Here is a 14,089-nt window from a genome sequence, read left to right as displayed (position 1 = left end):
CTCTTACAAAATCAATCTCTCTCTCTCTCTCTCTCTCTCTCTCTCTCTCTCTCGCTGTCTCTCTCTCTCTCTCTCTCTCTCCCTCACACACACACACACACACACACACATACACACACACACGCCCAGCTTTATGTATCTGATCTTTCCTTACCGGGATGAAGATGTAGGCTCAGTAGTTTGTCTTTGCACACGTGCATGTTTAATTAAATGCTCTTTTAAAGCAGTTTGGACTTCTGCTGGGATATCAGGGGAAGTGTGGCTGATTTTTATAGCAGGTTCAATAGCTTTTAGAGCTGGCTTTTCATTTTCTTTAACTTCTTTTTTCTCTTCAGTCTCTAAAACTTCAGTAGGAGCACTTGAAATGCTCTGAGGAAGGGTATTGATGTTGGAAGTCACTGGTTTGCTTTTCCAGCAAGGCCAGCACAACTTCCAGAAGACAAAAAGTGAGACAACCAACAAGGCGAGGCCACAGAAGCTGACAACCACTGCCAATAAGCTGACCGAAATATCTGGAAAAAAATGACAATGCAAAGAAATTTTAATTCATTGATAGTGTAGAGATAAGAGAGCAGCAATGGTGAGATAATTTACATTAGCTTTCGGATTTAGAGTCTCAAAATTTACTTTTAAGATGTCTTTGTAGGGAGGAAAGATTAATAATTACCTCTGGAAATTCTCAGCGGAGATATATGAAAATTTCTAATTGTACACAGAAAAAGCACATTGCACTACAAGGGGTCCAAGAGTTTGCAAAATGAAGGGTGGCAGCCTGCACCCTGTCTTGAAGATATGAAGCTTAAGAAACTCAGAAAATGCACACAAGGAAAGGCTTCTGTTTGCTTCATCTTTTCACTCTTGAAGCAGGCAATACTGTTCAATATTTGTATAAACCCACTTTCTGTAGCCCAAATGAGGACAACTTGTTACTAACAGAGAATGGCTATACTAGTAGCTAGATTTTTAAATCCTCTAGGTCCCTTCTGATAACCTTTGCATCTTCCTATTTTATAAAGTCCAAAATTAATGATGTGTCACCTAAGTAACTCTAAAATATCCTTTAAAATAATCACAAAATTAATATATGCTCATTATGCAAAGTGCTTTAAATAAATATAGTTAGAAAAAGTAAGATTAAGTAAATAAGTGAATGAGAGAGAAGAAACAAATCTGTGCAAAATTCCAAACAACTTATGTAGATACTCTGCTCTCAAAGAGGTGGAGCACAGCTCCCCAGTCCTTAAGTGTGGGTTGCACGTAGTGACTTTTTTGAGAAGAGAAAAAAAAAAAAAAGGTAACTTTACAGTGGAGAGACCTCACCAGGTGATCAAGGTGAACACCTACAATAATGAATCATGTTGATAGTATGCAGCCCTGATACCTGATGAAAACAGTACTCTTCCTCTGTGGTCTTCTTCCCCAAACCCATAACCTTAGTCTAGTCATTAGAAAAATACAAGACAAATTCCAGTAGGAGGGCATTCTATAAAATATCTGACCAGTACTGTTCAAAATTGCCAAGGTTGTCAAATAAAAAGTTTGAGGAACTATCAGAGCCAAGAGATTACAGAGGCATGACAACTAAATACAATGTGATATCCTAGATGGAGTCCTGGAATAGAAAAAGGATATTAGGTGAAAACTAAGGAGACATAAATAAAATATAGACTTTAACAATGTATCAATACTGGTTCATTAATTATAAGAAATGTCTCATATTAATCTAAAATGTTAATAATAGGAAAAACTGGGTGTGGGGTATATGGGAACTCTGTACTATTTTACTCTATTTTTATGTAAATCTAAAACTGCTCTAAATAGTAAAGTCTGTTTTTTAAAAAGCTAATGATCTCCTGCTACCCACTTCCATTTTCAGCCTTCAAAAATAACCAATGTTAGCAATCTGGTATAACGGCACTCTTCAAAACCAAACAGATTTCTTATAAAGGGAAAGTTTCTAGATGTAAATAACCTTGTAATTTTCTTTTACAACTTTGTTTAGACTCGGTGTAAAATATGAATTCAATATCTTTTATTTGTTTAAAATAAAAATGTTTAAAATAACACGTTATAGACTGAATTGTGTCTGTCCCTTCTTCCAATTTCTTATGTTGAAGTCCTAATGCCCTTAGTGTCCCAGATTGTGACTGTATTTAGAGACAAGGCCTTTAAATTAGTTATTTAGGCAAATGAGATCATATGACTAGGCACTGCTCCAGTGACTGGTATCCTTATAAGAAGAGGAGATTAGGACAAAGATACAGAAGACCCTGTGAAGACATAGGGAAAATGTGGCCACCTATAAGCCAAAGGGGAGAGGCCTCAGAAAGAAATCAACTCTCCTGACACCTTGATCTCAGACTTCTGGTTTTTACAACTGTGAAGAAATAAGTTCCTGTTGCTTAAACCACCACTCCGTGGTACCTTGTTATGAAAGGCCTAGCAAACTAATAAAGAATAAATCTAATTTCCTTTAACCACTACCATAAATCAAGAATTTCCCACTCCTCTCTAGAAGCAACCACTGATCCCAGTTTAGTGTGTATCTGCCCAGTCTAAGCACTAATAAAGATATTTATTTAAAAAACATAAAATTATTTAATACACTTTTTAAAAAACAGAGTTTACTGCATATTTCTTCAATTTGCTTTTTTTAATCGATCATCCTTGAGGTCTAACTTCATCTCACATAGCATTTCATAATACTTCCTCATGATGGATATTTAGATTATGCCCAGTGTTTTGCTATTACAACATAGCTACAGTGAAAATCCTTGCACCCTTCTTCTTGCGCATATCTCTGATATTTCTGAGTGTTTCTCTAAGGTAAATATCTAAAAATAGAATTGCAAAATCTTAGGATATACCTATAGTTATGTTACTAAATATTTCCAAAAGAATCCCAGAGTGACTGTAACTTTTACCAGTTTACCAGTTCCCACAGTCTCAGAGAAATGATGATGTAGTTTAATTTTCACTGATACGATCAGGAAATGATACCTTGCTTTAATTTACATTTTCCTGATTAGTAAGATAAAACAGTTCTGTTTAAACTCTTAATTTGTAACTAATGGGAACCTATTCAGACACTGAAATAATTCTAAGTTTTTAATGCTACTTAATTATAAGACTAAAAGTTAATTTGACATGCTGTTATACATAGATATTAATGTTTTCCCTCATTTTCCAGTTGCTTATTAAAGCAACCATTCAATATATTTCCCATTTATATTCCACTGATGAGGAATGTGTGATATTTTATATTTTGTAGTTTATTTTTACTTTTTAATTTTTCATTAGCCCCATAACTTGAGGAAAAAGGAAAAACATATAAAATTAATGTGCTTCCTGATTATTAACTATGGCTTTACAAGGAGGAATAAATACAATTATGGATTCATAATCTTTATGTACTTTTGGCTCCATTTACATTATATTTTTCTGGATATTTTAACTCAATCAACTTCAACAATCTACTAACTTCTACCCAGTTGGAGCGAAAAGCGAAGATACAAGGAAACTGCAGTACAATGTGGGGTAGGGGAAAGGATGAAATTTGATGACGTTCTTTTATGCCACTGTTCCTGTGATGGGCTTTGGCATTCACAAAATTTTTCTCATCTTAGGAAAAAGTCTGTGGAAATCTCTTACCCTAATTCCATTTTCCTTACTGCTGACAAGTTTCTTTCTAAAGTCAGTGTCTGGTTTGTCTGGTTCTACCATTTAGGGGACCATAACATATTTTACCCAAATTAAGTTACTTGTGAACATGAAAAGTTGTGCTATCAATAATGCCAGGGTAGTAGGAAGAAACCAAGTCATGTTCTGGCAACTGAGATGTATGGTCACCTTAACTCTCTAAGCCTAACATCCTTCTAGGTCACCTCTTAATCATCTGGGAGAAATCCAAATTTTGTGAGGCATTCCACAGCATCTTTGTGATTTGACCACTTGGTACTGCTCAATTTTATTCTTCTGCCACTTTCCCACCTATACTCCTTCCCCTGACCACACATTACTGTTTTATGATTTTGTTCAGGCTGATTCATGTAGCTCCAATGCATTTTCTTCTCCTACTCGGCTGCCTGGCAGATTTGTATTCAACAATGAGATCCAATAGGGTAGGTACCTCTTTCTTGACACTCTCTGTCTCTTCTATTCCTAAGGGCTTTGAAAGCACATCCACTACTGTAACATAATTGATGGCTTAATCCTTTATCTCAAACACTGGGACATGATGTGTTTCAAAAATTATTATTTTCTTTTGGTTATTAGAAAGGCAACATGGTACACATTATCTGGGATAACATCCAGTACCCAACCACATCAATAGATCTACAATGAACTGTATGAATTTGTCACCTTGAGTGGGATCACTGAAGACTGTTAAGTAGCTTAATGCCAATTCAGGTAAGGTGTTGGTGCCAAAATGCTACAGTTGACAAAATAATTTTCACTTTTCAGGGTTTTGAGGTTTTATAATCATGGATAAGAAATTGTGGATCTGTATTTATTTTGTTTTTCCAAATGTTCCCATCCTACAAATACTCTCATTCCTTGATCCTTCAGAGAAGCAACCAAATTTATTCATCTATTTTAGTGTCTAGTATTTATTACATAGTCAAAAAATGTTTATGGAGCTACTATATACATATTTTGGGAGTTATCTGATGCATGGAACTTAAGTATCTGTGGATTTCAAGGTGCATGGATGAAAAAAATTGAGTAATTTGGAAGGAATATGCAGAAATCCTCATACCAGGAAAACAGTATAATATAGCTTATACTGTAGCACTGTTTAACAGGTCTGGGTTCAAATGTCAATTCTACCACTGTGACTTTGGGCAAGTTGGTTAAGTTTTAAGAGTTTCAGAAAAATAGGGCTATTTATATCTATTTCATAGGATGTTGTGAGGTTTAAGTAATTATATATAAAATATTTAGCATGGTAATTTGCATAGTAAGTTAAGTGATGGGTTACTATCAACTATTTTTTCCTTAAACAAAAATAGGGAGTGATGCCTACATGGCTCAGCAGTTGAGCGCATCTGCCTTTGGCTCAGGGTGTGATTCGGAGTAACAGGATAGAGTCCTGCATCGGGTTCCCTTCGTGGAGTCTGCTTCTCCCCCTCTGTCTATGTCTCTGCCTCTTTCTTTCTGTATCTCTCATGAATAAATAAATAAAATATTTTTTTAAAAAGTACTGAGGGAAAAAGAAGTATGGTTATAGATTCAGTATGGATTGAATGGTGATTCACAAATTACTGAGACTCATCTGATGAGATCTGGTACTTAAAAAGGATCAATTTGTTTAAAGTGAACACTATTATTTCTAAGTAAATATTAATGTTTCAGGAAGCTAACAAATAACATCCCATTTTTCTACCCACATGTGCTCAGAACAACTGAGAGACAGACACAGCATTCAAACATGTAGCAGTTGAAATACCAGCAGCTATCAGCTTAGGTCTATCAGAAAGTGGACTTGCTAATATGCCACCTTAAATTTAATTAGGCTTGTCCGTACAGTCACAAGCCTGGCTGGATCACCACATGTATTCCCCATGAAGACTGGACTCTGTAAAATTTACTACATGAAGGAGTAGAGAATATTTGTTTCCTGAGGCTTTGAAGCTTACACCTCAAAGAAGGGGGAAATAGGTAACTCATTTCTCAGAAACAGGGGTGGGCCAAGATTCCATGATTATTCTTATCTTGTAGCTCCTTTCATCAAAAAACGTAGAACAAAGGGAAAAGTTATTTGTTTTCAACAGCAAAAAGTGAAATAAGTTGGATAATTAGAATTTTATGCTGAAAAAATAAAACTAAAGTTATAAAAATAAGCTTAGTGTATTTTATATATTTTTACATTGCCTGCTATTGTAATTATAAGTAATCATTACAAGTATTAAAAAGCAAAACCAACTGTTAAATACTTAGGTCTTTATAATTTTTTTCAACAAAATTTGTTTGGCAAAATAAAAAAAATCTGACTATCAAAAGATTAAGGAAGGAACTGGGAGAATTTATAAAGTCATCAAAGTATTTTAAATGATTTTTTTAATGATCATGATTTAACACAGTTAACTATGGCATGAAAAACAGTGTGAGTCTGGGCTTAGTTCAAAGAAAAGTAAGTCTCAGTCTTGACCTTAAGTCAAGAAGCACATTTGTCTCCAGCTATGGAAAAGAATGGAAGTCAGACAGAAGAGGAAAAACTAGTTAACAGATTATGATAGTCATCCATAGGATTATGGTGGTTCTGAATGAGGTTTACTGAAATGGGGGAAAGAGTAGATGTGGAGATCATTGGGAAGTTAAAGTTCTCGTTAAGGAGCTTCTCTTGAAGGATAAGAATGTGAGTTAGTGGGAGACAAACAGGATGATGAAGTCAAGAAGACTGTGATTTCAGCTTTGTTCATTATTGAGTTTGAAGTACTTGTAGTCATGCAAGTAGAAATTTTGAGGAAGCTATTGGTCATACATGACTGCAACTAAAGATAAAATTAAAGAACTTCCTTAAATAGTGGAATCTGGATCCACAAAAGAGAACATAAAGGCTGGATAGAAACCTGAGTACATAGTACATCAGTATTTAAAGAAAAGGAACTTAAAGGACCAAAGGATCAAAGAGCCTGCATGCATAGAAAACTAAGAAATAGCAGAGAAGTATGGAAAAAATCAGGTCAATGGGTTTTTATAGAGCTTGAGGAAAAATATTTTAAGAAGTGAACAACCATGTAAAAAAGCGAAGATAAAGTAAGTTCATTTAGAAAAGGTAACTACTAATATTAAGAAGTAGGTCTTTGGTGAATTCAATGAGATGAGTGAAGCAGAGGCTGTATCTGGTTAAATAAGTGAATAGGAGTGAGGAAGCAGATTCTATGAGAATAGATTATTGCTTCAGGAAATTGGATGTAGAAAGGAGAGAGAAAGTGAAAACTCTACAGTAGCGCATGGAGTTGAGGGAGGTGTTTTATTAGGACGTGCAATACTGAAGCATGTTTTAAAAATTAAGGAAAGGAATCCATAGACAGAGTACATAGAAAATTAAGCAGAACAAATAATTAACGGAAAGTCCAAAAGGGGTGACAAATGGATAGACGGGCTCTGGAACAAAGGACTACCTCATTTTTTCCTTTACAAGTAAAAGAGGATGGTTCTGGAATCAAGTAAGTTTATAGGTCTTTGGGCAGAAAGTCAAGTGACTTCTTGTCTGTCTAAAATTTTCAATGTCTCTGGATAGTTAGTTAAAAAGAATCCATTATGCATTTGTCTTATTATGTCTTGGTAAGACTAAGAATTAATGAAATTTAAAAGTATTAGATTAGGTGTCAAGATAATCAGGTTTAAAATTGCTCAAACTCTGGTTTGATTACATATATAAGCATAACCATTGCTTTACCAGTGTCCATCTAATTATCTGACATCTCTGACTCCCTTTTGCTATAAAGATCTTACTTTTATTGCATCTTAGTATCTCAAAATAAGGTGACCTAGTTCTGAAAAACTGAGAAAAGACAACCCTCTTAGAAAACACGGTAAGTAAAAAAAAAATGCTAATTCTTTATAAACTTTCAGTAAAGCAAAACTTTGCTAAAGTCTGTAAAAGCAGACCATAACACTTGCATTCACTGACGCTTGTAAAGTGAAAAAGTGTTAGATCTAATTGTCAACTGCCTATTCAGATGGAAATGATCACACAGAAAAGCACAGACCAATAGGCATGCTCTCAATTTCCATCACCATTGCCTTAATTGATATTCTTATCTGTGTTTCTGTATCATTTTATTTAACTTTAAAATTCTAGTTCTTTTGTTTTCAAAATGTACAAAGGTGATTTCTTGTAATTAATCAAAAATTATAATTTAGTTGATATTCCAAGCCTTTTCTTTGGTTGCTTCCCATTATTGCCAGAACAAATTTATTGTATCATTCTATAGAGAAAGAGGGGGAATAAAACTCAAATTGGCAATTCTTATTCAAAGAAAGTTGAGGAAAACTGCATGTAAGATGAAAATTTGGAATTATCCTTGAAGTTAAACTATTTATCCTTTTACATGGTATTACAGTTGACCCTTAAACAATGAGGGGATTAGGGGCATCATGTCCCAGTTGAAAATCTCCATATAACTCTTGACTCCCCAATAATTTAACTATTTTTATTTAATTTAGTTTTAGTTTAAAAATATTTTATTTATTTACATGAGAGAGTATGTGTGCACAAATGGGTGGAGGGGCAGAGGGAGAGAGACAAGCAGACTCCCCGTGCAGGGCTCTATTCCAGGACTCTGAGATCATGCTCTGAGCCAAAGTCAGACACTTAGCCAAATGAGCCATCCAGGCGTCTCTATTTTTTTAAGTAGGCTCTGATGCACGGCCTAAACTCAGGATCCTGAGATCAAGATCTGAGCTGAGATCAAGAGTCAGAGGCCTAGCTGCCTGAGCCACCCAGGCACCCCAAAAACTTAACTATTAATAGCCTACCATTGACCAGAAGCCTTGCCGATAGCATAAATGCTGGATTAACACGTATTTTGTATATGTATTACACACTGTATTTTTATAATACAGTAATCTAGAGAAAATACGTTATTAAGTCATAAAGAGAAAATACATTTAGAGTACTTACTGTACTATAAAAACCCACATAAGTGAATCTGCACAGTTGAATCCCATGTTGTTCAAGGGTCAATTCTTAATATAATAGGGCATAATTGTGATTTCTCTAACAGGGGGACGAAATAACAATGACTTACACAAGGGAGAAGGAGAAGCTTATTTCTCTCCTGTGTAATTAACTAGCCCAGCATAAACAAGCCAAGGCAATATACATCAGCTCCAAGGAGTCTACAATCCTGATTTCTTCTCTGTTTTTGTTTTGCTATTCAGGTTTTTTTCTCCTTAAAGTCCAAGATGGCAAGTTACCATGCCCGGGTTACAGGCTGATTGGTGATAAAATAATAAGAGAAAGGGAAGGTGAGTGTATGTCCTTTGATTTTAAGGGCACAGCCTTGAAGTAGTAAACATCACTGCCGCCAACATTCTGAAGGGCAGATTGAGTCACATGGCTGCACCAAACCAAAAAGAAAGCTCAGAAAAGTTGTCATTTTTAAACTAAAAAAAGTTTTTAAAAATCATTTTAATGCACCCATATCCTTAACTAAAAAATAAAGGATTCTGATGCTGGTAAATAAAAAAGGGGAAATGAATACTAGGAAACCAGCAGTCTTTTTTTCACCTATAAATCCAATACGTAATCAACATAGCATCCTTGCAAAAATGCCTCTTATATTTTCCACTTTAATTGCATTGACTTTTGCCTTTTTCTTGAATTTCACCAACTGATAAACAATGTTAGGTTAATACTATACATGATTATAAAATGCATATTTGAAACATTTTGATTTTCTGAAATCAGAATATATTTTAGTATCAATGGCTTGTTACAATCACTAAAAGCCAGGAAATAAGTGTGCATAACTTATTCTGAGCATGTGCTAACGCAAAAGCATCAGCATCAAAAGTCCTAGAAAGCCAAGTCTAAGTGGCTTGAAGGAAAACATCAGAGAAAATAGTGAAGCCTAAACATAAACCTTACAAGCCAAACTTTTAATGAGGATAGGTGGAGAAAGCAGTGAGTCTAGTGAGTTTGCCAACACTGCTAACATTGCACATAACTATACAGGTAGCTTAGAGCACACCACCAATGGCCTCTATATCTTTTATTAATTATTTTAAGGAGAAAAATGCACCTTTAATACCTTTGACAGCATTCTTGATGTCACAGAGCCCAAAAATAAGTGGAAAACAATGGTATCACTAATTCTGAATCAAAAAGTCATTTAGGAGAATCACACTCAACTTTAATTTAAAATAATTTTAGGCAATTTGTCTTTTATATTTCCTTTTTATGTTTTTACAAAAGATTTTTAAAATTTATATCAGTTTTAAAAGAAGTCTTTTCATTAGTATGAAAAAATTTTATGTGAAAAAAGGACATCAAGACACAATTTAATTAACTACATTCTTTTTCCTTTTTGGTATCATATAAAATAATGGTGCTTCTTATAATCAAAAGCATCTTAGATTCAGTCAAATATGGTATCAAATATGGTATTAAATATAGTATAAAAGTACCCAAACTTATAAAAAAATCTTCACACATCTTAATCGTCTATGTGATTGTCTATTCTACATTTACAATAACTTGAACTATGCACAGTGTTTAATTAATGGCACGAGTACATTTTAATGTCTGGCACAGTGGCTTTCACCTAAGTGTTCAATAAATATTTGTTGGATAAAAGCATAATGCTAAAACCACCTCTTGGATACAGTAACAATTTATACTAACCTATTAGAGATGATAATATACTTCTTGATATTGCTTTGTCCATTATTCCTATAAATCTATGACTACTGAAACAGAACTAAAAAGGAATAATAAAGACTTTAAACAGTAGTCCTCGTTGTATGATTAAAATAATTCCGCAGTATGAACAAATTGACAATTACAAGTAAGTTTTTTCTAAATTGACTGTAACGTTGTCTCAATAGAATGTTAAACAGTAGATCTTAACACAGTTCAGAATCCACCTGGAAGGAAAAAAAAAGTTAATATTGGTCCTCCCACCTCCATCATTCTACTGTTCTAGCTGTGAGGCATCAGAGTTCAATTCCATGATTTTATAATCATATACATGTATATGCGTGTGTATATATTTATATACACACACCGCTTTATTTTCTGAGAGTCTACCTAAGCTATGTTAATGTCAGCTCTTACAGCTTCAGTGGTCATTTAGGATATTTAATATTATAAGGAAAAAAAGAAAACTACTTTATTATATAATAACAAGAAGCGCCTCTTCAGTTAGGGATTGTCTTTCTAAACTTCACCAATGCTGGATATTCCACCAACAGAGAAAATTGATATTGTACAAATTAGAAACCAGCAAAATAATTTACTCACCTTTAATAATAACACTTCCTATTAGGGGGTCTAATTTTCTTTGGCATCATAACAATGTTGATAATGATATATATAGATGATTGATTACTTAACTTATGTACCCAAAATATGGTAGGAAAATAAAGCAAAAAAGGTTTTAATGTATTACTTTTCCAATTACTAAGTAATAAAAATAATTTCGCCAACAATTTCCTATCTGTTTTCATTACAGGCATATTTATGGACATACAAAAGAAGCTATATTTATAATTATATAGGTTATAAGTTGTACATTTCAAACACACTAAAATCTTTTTACACAATTTTACTGTTCAAATAAATCAATTATATTTAGCCAAGAATTCATGAATAAACACTCATGTGCTCTTAATTGCAGATGCATTCATGTACTCAAGAAAAATAAATAAAGAATGTTGTATACTATATGACAGTATATCTAATAAAAAGAAATTTTGGGATCTGGGCCATAATTACACACTAAGAAATCTTATTAATATTGGTGCCTGGGTGACTCAATTAGTTAAGCATCTAACTCTTGATTTTGGCTCTGGTCAAATTCTCAGGGTTGTGGGATGGAGCCCGGCATCAGGCTCTGTGTTCAGCAGGGAGCCTGCTTCTTTCTCCTTTTCCCTCTGCTCCCCCGACTCATGCTCATTCTCTCTCTCTCAAATAAATCTTAAAAAATACCTCCCAATATTCCACTAATTATAGCCAATAGTATAATAATAGCTAAGAGCCTATCTTTACAAACATTTGTTCCAGTACCCTATTGCACCAAGAATGCCCCCAGGAAATCTTCCTACTCCTACTTTTTGTGAACCTATGATAGAATCTAAGAAGCACTGGGTTCTTTTCCTAGTTGCATCATTAACTAGCTGATTTGAGGGAAAGTTGCTAACTTTTCCTGCCTCCATTTTCACCACTGCAAAATGATACTTTCTAGTTCTAAATGGTATGATTAGTAGGCATTTGAATAATGATGATGATTTTCCCATGCTATTTTCTACTTTAGCAGACTTTTTTTTTTACTACCATAAATTGATATTTTAAATAGATATTCCCACTTTTCTAGAACGTCAATAAAGTCAACACTTGCAAATTTAGCCACTGGATCTTAGAGTTACCTGAATGCACTCTGGGAAAAGTCGGTGGACATCCAAATAGGGTACAGTTGCTTTTTCAGGAGTATGTTGCTCATATTCTAGGTTTTAAATACCTCAAATGCTCTAATTTCTACCATTACATAAACTACATTTTTGTGTGTGCCTATCTACCTAGGATACTGTATTGGATACTGGAGATACAAAGACACAAATATATATATTTTAGTTTCAGAGGGATTTGGGAATTATTAAATAGTACCCATCATTAAAAATAAGGGAAGTTGGAACGCCTGGGTGGCTCAGCGGTTGAGTGTCTGCCTTGGGCTCAGGGTGTGATCCTGGAGTCCTGGAATCTCCCACATCGGGCTCCCTGCAGGAAGCCTGTGTGTCTGCCTCTCTCTGTGTCATTTATGGATAAATAAATAAAATCTTAAAAAAAGATAAGGAAAGTGGGTTCTTGAGGATAAATTCATTAATTCATGTATTCTTTCATTCATTTAACAAATATTTTTTGAGACTACTAGGAGCCACAGATTTTTCTAGGTACTAAGGATAAGACAGTAAACCAACCACTGCGCTCAAAGAGCTTATATTTTACTGACAACGTACACATCAGGAAGCACACAAGTACATTTTCAAAACAAAGATAATTTTAATTGCCATTAGAGATTCCAATATACATTTGTGATGTTTATGTACTGCCAGATTTTTGTGCAAAAGAAATCTTGTAAATATATGCAAGTGCATTCTATTTGTTTTTTTGTTTTTTTGTTTTTTTTGCATAAAACAAATAACAATGAGGACTAACTTTTTAAAGAAAATGAGATTTGAATGAAACGGGCAGCTATAGATCTTGTAAATATAATCATTTTTGTAAGGATCAGATTTCAGAGATTCACTGCTCATGTAACGAGGAAATATAGATCTTAGTTTGTTTCAAGAAAAAAAAAGATTAAAGCAAAGAAGGTCCTGTCAATATTGGCAAATACTGATATCTCAGAATTAAGAAAAACAGATGTTTGTTCAGACTGGCTTGGACTTTGAAGGTGGTTGTTCATTTCACTTTGGAGCAAATGAGACCAAATGCAATATGTATTGATGATCATGTAAAAATGACAGTAGAAATAGAAGGTGGCCATTCTTCACTGGAATGACAATGTGGAAGAAGGAAAAAATCCTCTCATACATCTTTCATATGGGCTTATCTGAATTCACTAAGGTTCAATTACTCTCTCAGACCCACAAGTCTTGAGGAAAAATTTCCACTATATTTCTAAATTGTAACTTTAAAAAAAAAAGATTTTATTTATTTATTCATGAGAGACAGAGAGAGGCAGAGACACAAGCAGAGACAGAGAGAGAGAGAAGCAGGCTCCCTGCAGGGAGCCCGATGTGCAACTCGATCCCAGGACCCTGAGATCATGACCTGAACCAAAGGCAGACACTCAACCACTGAGCCACCCAGGTGCCCTTAAATTATAATTCTTCACACAACCATTAGAATGTGTAAAACTCGGTGGTGTAGTGAGACAAGAATTATAAATTGATTGAGTAGTCATTTGCTTTGTGTCTGTAGAGAAAAATCTATGAAACGCCCTTATTCTTTTTAAGCCTTTATCATAGACTTAAAATGCTATAATCTCAGAAGAAAATCATGATGTAATTTAAAAATTTTTCTTAGTCATCTCTTTTATTAGTCAAGTAACTTCACAGAAATTCTTTGATAGTCCTACATACCCCCACATCTAGGAAATTGAGGAACACATGTATGAATTTAGAAAATTTTGTTTAAACTTTTATTTTAGAATTTTTAGTCCAAAATTAAAAGTATAAAGTGCAAAATTAAAACAATTATGAATGATGGGGCGCCTGGGTGGGCCAGTTGGTTAAGTGTCTTCCTTTTGGCTTCCGTTCAGGTCATGATCCCCAGGTGCTGGGATCCAGGCCCAGATGGGGCACCCTGCTCAGTGGGGAATCTGCTTCTCCCTCTCCCTGCCACTCCTCCGTTTGT

The 14,089-nt window shown here is 34.4% G+C and overlaps 1 protein-coding gene across 3 annotated transcripts in view; it reads right to left on the bottom strand.

Moving 5' to 3' along the window:
* Positions 1-14,089, bottom strand: part of SYT10 (synaptotagmin 10) — a 94,331-nt gene that overhangs the window by 76,431 nt on the left and 3,811 nt on the right. For all 3 annotated transcript variants that reach the window (XM_026000112.2, XM_026000113.2, XM_026000114.2), the window contains exon 2: positions 155-512. In XM_026000112.2, the coding sequence (XP_025855897.1) occupies positions 155-512 (358 nt within the window). The remainder of the gene's footprint in view (positions 1-154; positions 513-14,089) is intronic.

The sequence above is a fragment of the Vulpes vulpes genome, chromosome 8, assembly GCF_048418805.1.
Source record: "Vulpes vulpes isolate BD-2025 chromosome 8, VulVul3, whole genome shotgun sequence".
In the NCBI taxonomy this organism is placed as follows: Eukaryota; Metazoa; Chordata; class Mammalia; order Carnivora; family Canidae; genus Vulpes; species Vulpes vulpes.
The sequence above is the reverse complement of the archived record's forward strand: the minus strand, read 5'-3'. Positions and strand labels throughout refer to the sequence as shown.